The 17,334-nt window shown below is 32.2% G+C and overlaps 2 protein-coding genes across 3 annotated transcripts; both read left to right on the plus strand.

Annotated features, from left to right (window-relative positions):
- Positions 1-453: 453 nt before the first annotated feature.
- Positions 454-4,743, plus strand: LOC111677527 (angiotensin-converting enzyme-like). The gene is made up of 8 exons (XM_023438665.2): positions 454-522; positions 2,317-2,375; positions 2,434-2,980; positions 3,124-3,487; positions 3,549-3,900; positions 3,958-4,313; positions 4,383-4,555; positions 4,628-4,743. Exons 2-8 carry the CDS (start codon positions 2,337-2,339, stop codon positions 4,642-4,644), a joined length of 1,848 nt encoding a protein of 615 aa, XP_023294433.2. The 5' UTR covers positions 454-522; positions 2,317-2,336; the 3' UTR covers positions 4,645-4,743.
- A 1,450-nt stretch (positions 4,744-6,193) lies between these two features.
- On the plus strand, positions 6,194-9,269 carry LOC111677497 (angiotensin-converting enzyme-like). Of its 2 annotated transcripts, none has more exons than XM_023438634.2 (8): positions 6,194-6,312; positions 6,920-6,977; positions 7,042-7,588; positions 7,685-8,048; positions 8,110-8,461; positions 8,519-8,874; positions 8,935-9,107; positions 9,178-9,269. In XM_023438634.2, exons 2-8 carry the CDS (start codon positions 6,939-6,941, stop codon positions 9,192-9,194), a joined length of 1,848 nt encoding a protein of 615 aa, XP_023294402.2. In that variant the 5' UTR covers positions 6,194-6,312; positions 6,920-6,938; the 3' UTR covers positions 9,195-9,269. The 2 variants fall into 2 exon arrangements, with proteins under 2 accessions (XP_023294402.2, XP_023294403.2); XM_023438635.2 differs by having other exon boundaries at positions 6,241-6,312; positions 6,912-6,977.
- The last annotated feature ends 8,065 nt before the right edge of the window (positions 9,270-17,334 follow it).

Below are 17,334 nucleotides of genomic sequence, written 5' to 3' on the forward strand. Positions count from 1 at the left end.
GACTATAGACTAGACTAAAGACTAGACTATAGACTAGACTATAGACTAGACTAAAGACTAGACTATAGACTAGACTATAGATTATACTATAGACAAGACTATAGACTAGACTATAGACTAGACTATGGACTAGACTGTGGACTAGACTATAGATATGAGAGCAAAACAAGAAAAAAATTCGCGATAAGTATTATTTCGCCCTCTCTCTAAACCCAAATTAGTGTTAGCCATCTCTCTCTTACTCTCTGTCATTTTGAAACCTTATTAATGTTAGTGATCTTTTAAAATTTATAAATTATATATTTTTTTATGAATTTTTCAATTGATAATGAGAAGTACTTGTTGTTTTTATAAATTGATAAAAAACCAGAGACTATATGATATTTTTGCATCGTTGTTGTTTTTTTTAGGAAGTGTGCGATCGTTTTTGTATGCTTGCGTTTAGTATTTAGTATAAATAACACAACAATTGTTTGAAATAACTAAGTTTTAGTGCGTTGATCGTTGAGCGCATTAGTGACTGTAAGTTGTTTTTAGTTGAATAAAATAATAAACAAAAAATCAGTGTACACTTAATAAGGTAGCCTCGTCGCTACAACAAATACAACAATACAAAAACAACAGGCGATTTGTTATTGTAGAATAATCCCATCTGTCAAAAAAATCTGTGTGTGTAGAATGAAAAAGCAACAAATAAACACAATAAAAATATGAGTTTTTAGCAATTATTTAAATTTTTAACTATTAATATTAATATATTATATTAATTAAAGGTGGAATGTCTGAAAATCATAACTATATCTATTGGGAAGACCAATTTTCCGAATTAAACGTGTTTTTTGTGAAAAGTGATTGGTCGTGTTAAAAATAGTTGAAACTGATTTGGAACGTATGCCGGAGCTAAAGATTTTCTTTTTTTTATCAAGAGAGAAGGATAACAAAGACATTTAATCACGATTGACCTAGAAAACTCCTTTAAAACCATAATTTTCTTCACTTTTTAAAATTTTTACACCTTTTGCGATTTTTTTTCTATGTAAACAAACAGGAATTTTGACAGATAAGATTGTAAAAGCTGATGATCAGCTGTGCGGACGAGGCTACCTTATTAAGTGTACACTGCAAAAAATAAAAAAATAAGTTAAATGTTTTTGTGAACGAAATTTTAATTAATTTATTTAAGTGAAAAAACGTATAGTGTTTACTGATGTCTTTAACCGTTCTTGAGCTAATTACATTTTAATTTTTTTTGATTTTGTGAAAAATAGAACATTTATTTAAATTGCAATAAAATAATAAATAAATAAATGGCAAATTACGAAAAGTTTCATATTTTATTTATAATTTTAGAAAATCAGATTGCAAGTGTATGTTCGATCATAGTGTCCGGTTAGTAAGTGATCGGCGTATTTGAGATTTGCTTTTTTTTAATAAATAGATCTTAAAACATTCTGTTTGTCTGAATAAATCTTTGATGCAATTTAATAAACTTACTTTTAATTCCTTAAAGAGAAGTATTTGGACCGACAAACAACGATCTTTTTCAATATACATGATCTTTATTTGGTACCAGAATACAATCCGTATCCAAACAGAATAACCAGTTATAATTGTGATGATCGTTTAAACTTAAATAAAATATGAACTGTTAACATTTTCTAGGTCAAGATCAGGTCGGATTTCATTAAATTTCAAAACAAGCTAAAGATCGATTAAACGTATCGATTCTTATTTCTTGTCTCAGGTTTTTATGGTGCTTTCAAACGGGTTTAGTTCAATTATAAAGTCAAGATCATGTCATATATTAAATTTTCCTTATCAAAATTGCGATTAATTGTACTTTCTGAAATAACATACTGGCCCACTTATCGCCAAAAGCATACATAGTTTTTGAACTGTTATTCCAGAATTATCAGGTTCTTTTTGAGAAACAAACTTTAAACTCATTCATTCGAAATATTTACAATATCTTACTAAAGATTTATGATATTTCAAAGAACTATTTATTATCATTAAATTGCAAAAAAGAAAATATATAGTTTACACCCATAACCGGGTAATCTTATCAATTTATGTACGACATAGTTCGATCGTATGCTGCCTAATAGATTGTTTTAATCGGATTTTTGAATGTAAATCTGATAAGTATTATAAGGAAATTCCCACGCTCTTAAAATATTCCGCTTATATTTAATTAAACTTTATGATATCGGAACTGATCTAGATTAAGTAATTAAACGGATTTAATTAAACGCAAAACCTTCAAAACTGACATAGAATTAATACAAATTTTTTCCAAATTATTTGCTTATTTAGAGTGTTTTTACATCAACAACATGAAATTGTTAGTTGTTACCCTAATGGCCAGTTTGGCGGTAAGTTTTCGTACTCCTTATAGACTACTTTTCGATTTAACAGTGATTTCTCTTTTAGCTCTGCCACTGTGCCGTCAAAGAGGAAATCACCGCCGCTGAATACTTGAAGAACCTTAATGCTGAAATAGCCAAACGCACCAATCTAGAGACTGAGGCCTCATGGGCCTATGGTTCGAATATAACCGATGAAAATGAACGCATTAAAAATGAAGTTTCTGCTGAGGTGGCTAAATTCATGAAAGAAGTTTCTTTGGATATTCAAAAGTTCAATTGGCGCACCTACCAATCGGATGATTTGAGACGTCAATTCAAAAAATTATCCACTTTAGGTTATGCAGCTCTATCCGAGCAAGATTATGCTGAACTTTTGAGTACTTTGTCTGCGATGGAATCGAACTTTGCCAAGGTACGCGTTTGCGATTATGAGGATAAGACCAAGTGTGATTTGTCTTTGGATCCAGAAATCGAAATGGTTATTAGTAAGAGTCGTGATCCTGAGAAATTGAAATACTATTGGCGTGAGTTCTATGATAAGGCTGGTGCTCCTACACGTAAAAATTTCGAGAAATATATTGAATTGAACACTAAGGCAGCTAAATTGAATGGTAAGTGAGAAAATTTTATCTGAAAGAGGTTTAAACTTCTCAAGAAAGCCCAATTTATTAAAAAACATTCAAACTATTCATTAAAGTTTCTGAAACTTGAAATCACTTAACAATACTTGAAACATCTTCGGTTTCTTTTCTAGGACATAAATCCGGCGCTGAAATGTGGTTGGCAGAATATGAAGACTCTACCTTTGAACAACAATTGGAAGATATTTTCGAAGATATTAAACCTTTGTACCATCAAGTTCATGGTTATGTTCGCTATCGTTTGCGTCAACACTATGGTGATGATGTTGTTTCTGAAACTGGTCCCATTCCCATGCATTTGCTCGGTAATATGTGGGCTCAAAAGTGGGGTAATATTGCCGATATTGTTTCACCATTCCCCGAAAAACCTTTAGTTGATGTTAGCGATGAAATGGTTAAACAAGGTTATACTCCCCTGAAAATGTTCCAAATGGGTGATGATTTCTTTACCTCTATGGGTTTAAAGAAATTGCCACAGTAAGTTTAAGGGAAACTTATCTAGGATCTTGAAAGTGTTACAATTTACGAATATTTTTAGAACCTTCTGGGATAAGAGTATCTTGGAAAAACCCACCGATGGTCGTGATTTAGTTTGCCACGCTTCCGCCTGGGACTTTTTCTTGGTCGACGATGTGCGCATAAAGCAGTGTACTCGCGTTACTCAAAGTCAATTCTTTACCGTTCACCATGAATTGGGTCACATTCAATATTACTTGCAATACCAACATCAACCTTTCGTCTACCGTGCTGGTGCCAATCCCGGTTTCCATGAAGCTGTTGGTGATGTTTTGTCTTTGTCCGTCTCTACGCCCAAACATTTGGAACGTGTTGGTTTGCTAAAGAACTACGTGCGTGATGATGAAGCTCGCATTAATCAATTGTTCTTGACTGTAAGTATTTGAGGTTTTATTGATCCGAAACATTTCTTAATAGTTCCTTTGTACTAGGCCTTGGATAAGATTGTCTTCTTGCCATTTGCCTTCACTATGGATAAATATCGTTGGGCTTTGTTCCGCGGCGAAGTTGATAAGTCAGAGTGGAATTGTGCTTTCTGGAAATTGCGTGAAGAATACTCTGGTATTGAACCTCCAGTAGTACGTAATGAAACAGATTTCGATGCTCCTGCTAAATACCACGTCTCTGCTGATATTGAATATTTGAGATATTTGGTCTCGTTCATCATTCAATTCCAATTCTATAAGTCTGCTTGCATTAAGGCCGGTCAATATGATCCCACCAACCCTGAGTTGCCTTTGGATAATTGTGATATTTATGGCAGTTTGGCTGCTGGTGAAGCTTTGGAGTAAGTTAACGAATATAGACGTTATAAAATTGGAAAGATACAAATTCAAATTTCTTACTAAATCACTAGGAGAATGTTGTCCATGGGTGCCTCCAAACCCTGGCCCGATGCACTGGAAGCTTTCAATGGTGAACGCACTATGACTGGCAAGGCTATTGCTGAATATTTCGAACCTTTGCGTGTTTGGTTGGAAGCTGAGAATAAGAAGAACAATGTTCATATTGGTTGGACCAAATCGGATAGTAAGTTTTATTAGCTTTTGGTAATTTTTGTTGAGATAGAAACTAATTTGGTTTTTGTGTTTTTTTTTACAGAATGCGTTTCAGCATAATTTTTAGCATGAGGTGGTGTAAATTTCCAAACTATTTAAACATTTTATTAAGCACTTAATATATAAATATATTTTTGTAATTAAAAAACAGTATTAAAATAAAAAGAATTATAAAAAAGTTGTTAAGAATAATTATTTTGAGAATCTTAATAACCACACTTAAGTAGATTAATATAATATCGGTTTCTGTAGGTCAGACTGGGAATACATTACTTCGCATGTAATAACACTTGGTGCTGATAGGGGGCATAAGTTTGGGATAAGTTTGACACTGATCTAGTTCAGTTCTTGTTTAGTTCCAGTTCAGTTCTAGTTCAGTTCTAGTTTAGTTCTAATTCAGTTCTAATTCGGTTCTACTTCAGTTCTAGATCAGTTCTGTTCTAGTTCTGTTCCAGTTCTAGTTCTGTTCTAGTTCTGTTCTAGTTCTGTTCTAGTTCTGTTCTAGTTCTGTTCTAGTTTTGTTCTAGTTTTGTTCTAGTTCTGTTCTCGTTCTGTTCTCGTTCTGTTCTAGTTCTGTTCTAGTTCTGTTCTAGTTCTGTTCTAGTTCTGTTCTAGTTCTAGTTCTGTTCTAGTTCTGTTCTAGTTCTGTTCTAGTTCTGTTCTAGTTCTGTTCTAGTTCTGTTCTAGTTCTGTTCTAGTTCTGTTCTAGTTCTGTTCTAGTTCTGTTCTAGTTCTGTTCTAGTTCTGTTCTAGTTCTGTTCTGTTCTAGTTCTGTTCTAGTTCTGTTCTAGTTCTGTTCTAGTTCTGTTCTAGTTCTGTTCTAGTTCTGTTCTAATTCTGTTCTAGTTCTGTTCTAGTTCTTTTCTAGTTCTGTTCTAGTTCTGTTCTAGTTCTTTTCTAGTTCTGTTCTAGTTCTGTTCTAGTTCTGTTCTAGTTCTGTTCTAGTTCTGTTCTAGTTCTGTTCTAGTTCTGTTCTAGTTCTGTTCTAGTTCTGTTCTAGTTCTGTTCTAGTTCTGTTCTAGTTCTGTTCTAGTTCTGTTCTAGTTCTGTTTTAGTTCTGTTCTAGTTCTGTTCTAGTTCTGTTCTAGTTCTGTTCTAGTTCTGTTTTAGTTCTGTATTAGTTCTGCTCTAGTTCTGTTGTAGTCCTGTCTTAGTTCCGATCCTTTTTCAGTCAGCATTGCTATTGAGTTTGCAGTTTGTGTGGAGTGTCCATGTGAATACCCATAACATTTCATTTCACTCTTCCTGCGTAGTACAATATTACCTGTTAAATCTTAAAGCTCAATATAAAAAAACCTATCTATTCTAATACTCGTTTTACAAAATTTTTTCTAAAACACAAGCAAATCTAAAGTATTCACTAAAATTATTTATTACCTGGCGCTCTCTTTATCTCAATTCCAATAAATCCAATATTACGCTCTAACAATATCTACGATCTTTTTCAAATAATAAATTAATATTATCAGAGAGCATTAAAAAGAGCAAAAAAAAAACTGAACTTTTAATTTCAGATAAGTTACTCTTTTATGTGATAATAAGTTTTTGCATTTGTTTTTAGGAAAATGTGTGCGATCGTTTTGTGATTAAGTTGTAGTATTGGTATAAATAACGCATCAATTGCTTAGAGGCAACCAGTTAGTGTGAGTTGATCGGTGGGTGGACGCACTTTTTTTCGGAATATAACGGTGTGTTTTTTTTAGCTTAAAACTTTTAAGACTTGGAACTGTAAGTGTTGGTTTTGAAAAAGAAAATAAGTGAAAATATTTAAATTATGAACTTAAAGTGATCTTTGAAATAATTGATGAAAGTTTTGTTTGCTTAAATTTTGAGATGAAATGAAGAGAAAGAGTACAAAGCAAAAGGAAGTTGCGATGTTTGAGATTTTCAATATATTCTAAATTTCTTTTTAAAATTTCGTTTCAAAAGTCAGGGGACTTAGGAAGGGGATACCAAATTCCGAAATATCTAGGTCTTCTAGAGAAAGAAACTCATTCATTAATAATATTTACAATACCTTTCTAAAGATTTATGATACTTTCAATGATTGATAAGATTGAGCAGAATGTTAACACACGCCCTAGCTCCCGATTTTATAAGTAACTATTAATTATCTTTAAATTAAAAAAGTAGCAGTTTATCTTATCAAATTTTAAAAGAAATCTTAATGAATGGTCAATTAAAGAAATATATGAAGTCGATTGTTTCAAATAGAAAGTAGATTGGAAATTTAATCAATTTTAGGGCAATATATTAAAGCAGATAGACAATATTCTAAATTATTCTATAATTTCCTATTGATTTAAAAAAAATCTCTAAATAATTTGCTTTACAGAGTCTTTAGCATCAACAATATGAAATTGTTAGTTGTTACCCTAATGGCCAGTTTGGCGGTAAGTTTCTTCCCCATATTACTTGCCTTCCTTTATACTCATTTACATTCTCTATACCCTTTAGCTCTGCCACTGTGCCGTCAAAGAGGAAATCACCGCTGCTGAATACTTGAAGAACCTTAATGCTGAAATTGCCAAACGTACCAACTGGAAGACTGAAGCCTCTTGGGCTTATGGTTCGAATATAACCGATGAAAATGAACGCATTAAGAATGAAGTTTCCGCCGAGGTTGCCAAATATATGAAGGAAGTTTCTGTTGATATTAAAAAGTTCAATTGGCGCACCTACCAATCGGAAGATTTGAGACGTCAATTCAAAAAATTATCCACTTTAGGTTATGCTGCTCTATCCGAGCAAGATTATGATGAACTTTTGAGTACTTTGTCTGCAATGGAATCGAACTTCGCCAAGGTACGCGTTTGTGATTATAAAAACAATACCAAGTGTGATTTGTCTTTGGATCCTGAAATTGAAGAGGTTATTGTCAAGAGCCGTGATCCTGAGGAATTGAAATACTACTGGCGTGAGTTCTATGATAAGGCTGGTGCTCCCACGCGTAAAAATTTCGAGAAATACATTGAATTGAACACCAAGGCTGCTAAATTGAATGGTAAGTAGGAACAGTTCCAATATCCAAGACTTACTGATCTTTTTTAAAAAAGTTTCTTTATAAAACATTATCCCTTTTTTCCCGTTTTTTTGGCAGGCTACAACTCCGGTGCTGAAATGTGGTTGTCTGCATATGAAGATCCCAATTTTGAACAACAATTGGAAGATATTTTCGAAGATATTAAACCCTTGTATCATCAAGTTCATGGTTATGTTCGCTATCGTTTGCGTCAATACTATGGTGATGATGTTGTTTCTGAAACTGGTCCCATTCCCATGCATTTGCTGGGTAATATGTGGGCTCAAACATGGGGTAATATTGCCGAAATTGTTTCACCATTCCCCGAAAAACCTTTAGTTGATGTTAGCGATGAAATGGTTAAACAAGGTTATACCCCCTTGAAAATGTTCCAAATGGGTGATGATTTCTTTACCTCCATGGGTTTGAAGAAATTGCCACAGTAAGTTTAAAGGAAATTTTTGTAGGATCTTAAAAGTTTTACAATTTACGGATATTTTTAGAACCTTCTGGGATAAGAGTATCTTGGAGAAACCCACCGATGGCCGTGATTTGGTTTGCCACGCTTCCGCTTGGGATTTCTTTGTCACCGATGATGTGCGCATTAAACAATGTACTCGCGTTACTCAAGATCAATTCTTTACCGTCCACCATGAATTGGGTCACATTCAATATTACTTGCAATACCAACATCAACCTTTCGTCTATCGTACTGGTGCCAATCCTGGTTTCCATGAAGCTGTTGGTGATGTTTTGTCTTTGTCTGTCTCTACACCCAAACATTTGGAACGTGTTGGTTTGTTGAAGAACTACGTGCGTGATGATGAAGCTCGCATCAATCAATTGTTCTTGACTGTAAGTATTTGGGACTTTATTGATCCGAAACATTTCTTAATAGTTCCTTTATACTAGGCCTTGGATAAGATCGCCTTCTTGCCTTTCGCCTTCACCATGGATAAATATCGTTGGGCTTTGTTCCGCGGTCAAGTTGATAAGTCCGAATGGAATTGTGCCTTCTGGAAATTGCGTGAAGAATACTCTGGCATTGAACCTCCAGTAGTACGTAACGAAACAGATTTCGATGCTCCTGCCAAATACCACGTTTCTGCTGATGTTGAATATTTGAGATATTTGGTCTCCTTCATCATTCAATTCCAATTCTATAAGTCTGCTTGTATTAAGGCCGGTCAATATGATCCTACCAACCCTGAGTTGCCTTTGGATAACTGTGATATCTATGGTAGTTTGGCTGCTGGTGAAGCTATGGAGTAAGTGAAAAAATTCTATTCGACTAACAAATTGTTAACATTTATTTTCATTTAATATAGAAAAATGTTGTCCATGGGTGCCTCTAAACCCTGGCCCGATGCATTAGAAGCTTTCAATGGTGAACGTACTATGACTGGCAAGGCTATTGCTGAATATTTCGAACCTTTGCGTGTTTGGTTGGAAGCCGAGAACAAGAAGAACAATGTTCATATTGGTTGGACCAAATCGGATAGTAAGTTTTATTTGCTTTTCATCATTTTTGAAGACATAAAAACTAATTTTGCTTTTATTATCTTTTGCAGAATGTGTTTCAGCATAATTTCCTTATTTATTTAAACATCTCTCTAAAGTATTTAGATATCTTATTAAAGTTGTTAAGAAAGCAGTATTAAAATAAATAATTTAAAAAAATTTAAGACTTATTTTAATTAAATAAACTATATCGAAGAGCTAGGGCCAAAAGGATGAAAATCTGTGATCACTCTCATTTCCTAACAAAGCTCGATTTTTTTAGTTAAAACATAAAAGTATATTTTCTGGCTAAACCAGAAGAGCTAAGGCCAAAAGGATGAAAATCTGTGATCACTCTTATTTCCCACCAAAACTCGATTTTTGAGTGAAAACATAAAAGTCTATTTTCTGGCTAAACCAGAAGAGCTACAGCCAAAAGGATGAAAATCTGTGATCACTCTTATTTCCCACCAAAACTCGATTTTTTAGTTAAAACATAAAAGTCTATTTTCTGGCTAAACCAGAAGAGCTAAGGCCAAAAGGATGAAAATCTGTGATCACTCTTATTTCCCACCAAAACTCGATTTTTGAGTGAAAACATAAAAGTTCACTTTCTGGCTAAACTAGAAGAGCTACAGCTAGAAGAATGAAAATCTGTGATCACTCTTATTTGTCACCAAAACTCGATTTTTTAGTTAAAACATAATAGTCCATTTTCTGGCTAAACCAGAGGAGCTACAGCCAAAAGGATGAAAATCTGTGATCACTCTCATTTCCTAACAAAGCTCGATTCTTGAGTAAAAACATAAAAGTCCATTTTCTGGCTAAACTAGAAGAGCTACAGCCAAAAGGATGAAAATCTGTGATCACTCTTATTTCCCACCAAAACTCGATTTTTGAGTGAAAACATAAAAGTACATTTTCTGGCTAAACTAGAAGCGCTACAGCCAAAAGGATAAAAATTTGTGATCACTCTTATTTCCCACCAAAACTCGGTTTTTAAGTGAAAACATAAAAGTCCATTTTCTGGCTAAACCAGAAGAGCTACAGCCAAAAGGATAAAAATCTGTGATCACACTTATTTCCCACCAAAACTCGATTTTTAAGTGAAAACATAAAAGTCCATTTTCTGGCTAAACTAGAAGAGCTAGGGCCAAAAGGATAAAAATCTGTGATCACTCTTATTTCCCACCAAAACTCGATTTTTCAGTGAAAACATAAAAGTCCTTTTTCTGGCTAAACCAGAAGAGCTAGGGTCAAAAGGATGAAAATCTGTGATCACCCTTATTTCCCACCAAAACTCGATTTTTGAGTGAAAACATAAAAGTCCATTTTCTGGCTAAACCAGAAGAGCTAGGACCAAAAGGATGAAAATCTGTGATCACTCTTTTTTTCTACCAAAACTCGATTTTTGAGTGAAAACATAAACGTCCATTTTCTGGCTAAACTAGAAGAGCAACAGCGAAAAGGATGAAAATCTGTGATCACTCTTATTTCCCACCATAACTCCATTTTTGGGTGAACACATAAAAGTCCATTTTCTGGCTATTTTAGAAGAGCTAGGGTCAAAAGGATGAAAATCTGTGATCACTCTTATATCCCACCAAAACTCGATTGTTGAGTGAAAACGTAAAAGTCCATTTTCTGGCTAAACCAGAAGAGCTAGGGTCAAAAGGATGAAAATCTGTGATCACTCTTATTTCCCACCAAAACTCGATTGTTGAGTGAAAACATAAAAGTCCATTTTCTGGCAAAACCAGAAGAGCTAGGGCCAAAAGGATGAAAATCTGTGATCACTCTTATCTCCCATCAAAACTCGGTTTTAGAGTGAAAACATAAAAGTCCATTTTCTGGATAAACCAGAAGAGCTAGGGCCAAAAGGATGAAAATCTGTGATCACTCTTATTTCCCACCAAAATTCGATTTTTGAGTGAAAACATAAAAGTCCATTTTCTGGCTAAACTAGAAGAGCTACAGCCAAAAGGATGAAAATCTGTGATCACTTTCATTTCCTAACAAAGCTCGATTTTTGAGTGAAAACATAAAAGTCCATTTTCTGGCTAAACTAGAAGAGCTACAGCCAAAAGAATGAAAATCTGTGATCACTATTATTTCCCACCAAAACTCGATTGTTGAGTGAAAACATAAAAGTTCATTTTCTAGAAGAGCGAACAGGATGAAAATCTGTGATCACTCTTATTTTCCACAAAAATTCGATTTTTGAGTGAAAACATAAAAGTCCTTTTCTGCCTAAACTAGAAGAGCTAGTGTCAAAAGGATGAAAATCTGTGATCACTCTTATTTCCCACCAAAACTCGATTGTTGAGTGAAAACGTAAAAGTCCATTTTCTGGCTAAACCAGAAGAGCTAGGGTCAAAAGGATGAAAATCTGTGATCACTCTTATTTCCTAACAAAGCTCGATTTTTGAATGAAAACATAAAAGTCCATTTTCTGGCTAAACTAGAAGAGCTAGGACCAAAAGGATGAAAATCTGTGATCACTATTATTTTCTACCAAAACTCGACTTTTGAGTGAAAACATAAAAGTCTATTTTCTGGCTAAACTAGAAGAGCTACAGCCAAAAGGATGAAAATCTGTGATCACTCTTATTTCCCACCAGAACTCGATTTTTGAGTGAAAACATAAAACTCCATTTTCTGGCTAAACCAGAAGAGCTACAGCCAAAAGGGATGAAGATCTGTGATCACTTTATTTCCTAACAAAGCTCGATTTTTGAGTGAAAACATAAAAGTCCATTTTCTGGCTAAACTAGAAGAGCTACAGCCAAAATCATGAAAATCTGTGATCATTATTATTTCCTACCAAAACTCGGTTTTTGAGTGAAAACATAAAAGTCCATTTTCTGGTTAAACCAGAAGAGCTATGGCCAAAAGGATGAAAATCTGTGATCACTCTTATTTCCCACCAAAACTCGATTTTTGAGTGAAAACATAAAAGTCCATTTTCTGGCTAAACCAGAAGAGCTAGGGCCAAAAGGATGAAAATGCGTGATCACTCTTATTTCCTAACAAAGCTCGATTTTTGAATGAAAACATAAAAGTCCATTTTCTGGCTAAACTAGAAGAGCTAGGACCAAAAGGATGAAAATCTGTGATCACTTTATTTCCTAACAAAGCTCGATTTTTGAGTGAAAACATAAAAGTCCATTTTCTGGCTAAACTAGAACTCCAGAACCAAAACTCGATTTCTGAGTGAAAACATAGAAGTCCATTTTCTGGCTAAACCAGAAGAGCTAGGGCAAAAAGGATGAAAATCTGTGATCACTCTTATTTCCCACCAAAACTCGATTTTTGAGTGAAAACATAAAAGTCCATTTTCTGGCTAAACTAGAAGAGCAAGGGCGAAAAGGATGAAAATCTGTGATCACTCTTATTTCCTAACAAAACTTGATTTTTCAGATTTTCATCCTTTTGGTCCTAGATCTTCTAGTTTAGCCAGAAAATGGATTAGACTATATTGTAGTCTAGACGATGTATATTTAGTGATGTTTTGATTTTTCAGTTTTAAATGAGATTTGGAGATTGAAAAATATTACGTGAATACCCTTATTGTTTCATTACTTTCTTCCTGAGGATTAAATTGTCATGATTTTTACCTGTTCACAGTAAAAGTAAACTTATCTATCCATTAATATTTACAACATGTCAAATAATAGAACAAGAAAAAGTAATTTAATAAAAAAAGCGAACAGGTAGGCACAGAGAACAAACGATTGGAAGAAATCTTTCTCTCATGAACTCTACCGATATCTATGATTCAAAAAAAACCCAAATTCATATTTTCTAAATAGATTTTCAATTGATAGCAAGATCAACTGGTTGTTTTTACAATTCAATAGAAAAACGAATCAAAAGCAAAGAGCATTACTGCTAAGAGCATACGGGGAGATAACTCTCCCAGTGATATTTGTTGTATTGTGCGATCGTTTTATGTGAATGAGTTTTAGTAATTTTGTATAAATAACACATCGATTGTTTAGAAAAGTTCAGTTTTTGTGCGTTGATCAGTGGGCGCACTTTATTCATAGTAACGCAGTGTTGTTGTAATTGTTAAAAATTTTCTAGACTGACTGATCGTAAGTGTTAATTAAAATGAATAAATTATATATTGCGAATGATATTTAATTGAATTTAAAAAACAAGTGAAAATTATAAAACAAATGCATGCAGTTTAGAATGAATTTTAAAACTCTTTAGATTTAAAGTAAATTGTATCTTGAATTGTTCTACTTAATTTTATTAAATTGTTTGTGATTTTTAGAAAAAAATTAGTTCATATACTTCTGATGCATTTGCGAAAAAAAGTTTCTCTCTACACAATTTATTTTAATTGTTTAAAGATTGCTGATAATAAAAAGAACAACAAAAGTTTTAATATAAAATTGCCGCATAAGTTTTCACAAAACAAATAAATAATAACTTTGTTATTATTGTTTTTAATGACAGTGGGACTGATCACTATTGCTAGTTGACGATCTATTGAAAAAAACTGATCTCGTGAGAAATTAAAAGTTTAAAAGGCTAAAAAGTTAATCAGGTTGGAATAAATGATTACTGCGTGGCTTATTTAAGTTCAAACGATCATCAGAATAAATGATGATCATATGGTAGTTTGGAGTTTAAACGATCTTCGGAACAAATCCGTAAAAAATATAACAGAACATGGTTTAAATTTTCATCAAAAAGACTTGACAACCTCAACAATAAACTATAGAAACCTAATAGATACTACTTTAAACGATCATCACAAGAAATGATCAATATATGAAAGTTAATAGTTTAAAAGATCAGTAGACAGATAAGAGTTCAAACGATCATCGTAGATCAAACTCTTATTAATAATGAACCCCAGATCCAGTTTGGAAATCAAATGATCTTCAGAAAAAACTTATTAAAATATAAAAGATCGTTGTGCAAACTCTTATTAAAATCAAAGATTAAGACATAACGAACTATCATCTTCATGACATGACGATCTTCAAAAAAATAAATGAAAAGTCTTGCTCACACGATCACCTGAATAAGTTATCAAGATCTTATTGTGATAGAAGTTGGAACGATCATCAAAATTAATGATAAAGAGATGAAAGATCAATCAGAAAAAATGATCAAGATGTAAGATAATTTTGGTTTTAGGGATCTTAACAATAAATGATCAAGTCTTAAGAAATTTCAGTTCAAACTCGATCATCAAACCATCTTTATTAGAATTATTGATTGTTGTTAAAAAGATCATTAGAATAAGTGATAAAGAAATGACAGATCGATGTGAAAAAGTAATCAACATGTGTCATATTCTTTGTTTAAGCGATCATCATAATAAATAATCAACAGTTGACAGTAACTTGGAATTGGAATACAATCGAACAACAAGATCTAGTAGATTGATCATTAGTTAACAGATCGTAGTTCAAAAGATAGTTACTTTAAGAGATCATATCATAGTAGATTGTATAAAGTACAAACGATTAACAAGGCCTTGTAAATTGATCATTATTTAACTGATCGTAGTTCAAAAATGGTTAATTACTATCAGTGATCAAATCATAGTAGATTTTACTTAAAAAGGTCATCACTATAAATCATCAAGACTTGATCGATCGGAATAAAAACGATCAGCAAGATCTAGTTGATCATAAGTTAACAGATCGTACTTCATATGATAGTTATTTTAAATATGTTGTAGCAAATCAATAAGAATTATCGATCGGAATAAAAACTATAAGCAAATCTTTGAAGGTTGATCATTGTCCTGATAGATTGTACTTAAAAAGATCAGATCGGTTTACAAACAATCAGTTAGACCTTGTAGCTTGATCCTTAGTTATCGGGTCGTAGTCGTAGTTGCAGATTGTACTTAAAAATATGATCACTACAAATCATCAAGCCATGACAGATCGTAATACAAACGATCAGCAAGAGCTTGTAGATTGATCGAAATAAAAACGATCAATAAATCCTTGTAGATTGTAGTTCAAACAATGATCAGTATAAATGATCATTAGTTAATGGATCGATAAGTGATCATATCCTATTAGATTGTAGTTAAAAAGATCATTATTATAAATCATCTAGACATAATGGATCGGACTACAAACGATCAAGACCCGGAATATTGTAATTTAAACAATGATCAGCATCAGTGATCATTAGTTAACAGATCGTTGTTCATATATCTTCAGAATAAGTGATCAAAACGTATTCTACTGTCTTCTAAGTAGAATAATATGAACACCTCAGTTCATACGATTAGCTGAAACTAGTTAACAAATCGTAATTCATATATTTTTGGAATTAGTAATAAAAACTTAGAAGACAGTTATGCTATTGTCTTCTAAGTAGAATAAATTAACAAAATCTGATAGATCTCAGTTCATACGATCAGTTGAAACTAGTTTACAGATCGTAGTTCATATATCTTTAGAATTAGTAAACAAAAATAAGAAGACAATAGCTTACATTTTCAGAATTAGTGATCAAAACTTAGAAGAGTGTTATGCTTTTGTCTTCTAAGTAGAATAAATTAACAAAATCTGATAGATCTCAGTTCACACGATCAGCTGAAACTAGTTAACAGATCGTAGTTCATATCGATATCGATCAAAATAAAACATTTAGACATAACAGATCAGATTTCTAACGATCGTCAGAATAGAGCAAAGAAAACCTATCAGAGAGTAAAACTCTCTCTCTCTTTCTCTGACAATACCGGTTTTAATGTTATAAACCTTGTTTAGTTTTTATAATACCGATCGTTTAACCATACTTGTTAAGATGGCGCTGAGAGGAAGAGAAAGTGTTTCTAGAATCTAGATAAGATTCGAGATCATGTTATATATAAATCTTCTGATATTTTAGATAAAAGATCTTTTAAAAGTTTGAGGAAAAACACTGGAAGGTTTCCCTTTTTCGGGACAAAACTCCGCAAAGCTGTAATTCCAGAAATAACAAGTTCATGTTTAAAGTATTTGAAGAATATTGAAAACTCATTCATTGACAATATTTACAATAGCTCTTCAAATATTAACAATATTTAAACGATCGATAAGATTAAATGAAAAGAAAACACACGCCTTAACTGACGATCATAAATTAATAAGAAACTATTTATTATCTTTAAAATAAAAAAGTATATAAATTGTTTTAAAAACCAGTAGCAGGGCAATCTTATCAATTTTTAGAAAGAAATCTGAAATGAAAGATCAATTGAAAAAAAAGTGAAGTTGATTATTTTAAAAAGAAAGTAGAATGAAAATTTTGTATTAAATTGTAAAACAAGCTTATAAAAAGTTAAAATATATATTTCATATAAAATTAATTAAATCATTTCGAAAACAATTCCTTTTAAATAATTTCCTCTTGCATGGGGAAGAACCTTCAATTCCATATAAATTTCTAAAGGGGGCTTGAGGTTGTCATATTAAAAAAAATTAATTACCTAGAAATTGTTTAATAAAAATTAATTCAATTAAATATAATTTGTTAATTTTTTAAACACAAAAAGCTATTAATTTTTTTCACCATTTAATCGCAACAATACGATTTATTTTTAACGGCCATAATTGATATTCAATTCAAGCTTGACCATTTTTATTTAATTTTATTTATTGTGTTTCTTTTTTTGTTTATATTTTTTTTCAAAAATATTCACGTGTTTAAAATTCTTAATTTTGTTTATTCTGCAAAAAAAAAAATAATAAATCAACTTAAACCTCATTGTGCTCTAAAATGACATTGATTTTTTGTAAACAGTTCTAAACTTGTTTCAAAAAAAAAAAAAACGAATAAACGTTTTTTATTATATTTTGTTTTATTTATAGGTTTAATCAACTTCGGTTAAACATTGTTTTTTTTGGTTTCGCTTAAAAACATTGACTTCAATTTTCTTTTTTGCAATAATAATTTATTTTTAAAGCTTAAGAGTGCAATGTATGCGTAGCATTTGAAAGTAAGACAATTATTCGGTACTTGGAATAAGATTTAAACAGAATTTATAAATGGAAACTTTCTCTAAGAAATTTTAAGCAAAACATCACAATAAAAATTGCGACAAAACAAATAAAAATGGATAAAATATGATCTAGATCAAACATAGACCAGTTCTTGTTATGTTCTAGTTCAGTTCTAGTTCTGTTCTAGTTCTGTTCTAGTTCTGTTCTAGTTCTGTTCTAGTTCTGTTCTAGTTCTGTTCTAGTTCTGTTCTAGTT

The sequence above is a fragment of the Lucilia cuprina genome, chromosome 2 (genome assembly GCF_022045245.1).
Source record: "Lucilia cuprina isolate Lc7/37 chromosome 2, ASM2204524v1, whole genome shotgun sequence".
NCBI lineage: Eukaryota > Metazoa > Arthropoda > Insecta > Diptera > Calliphoridae > Lucilia > Lucilia cuprina.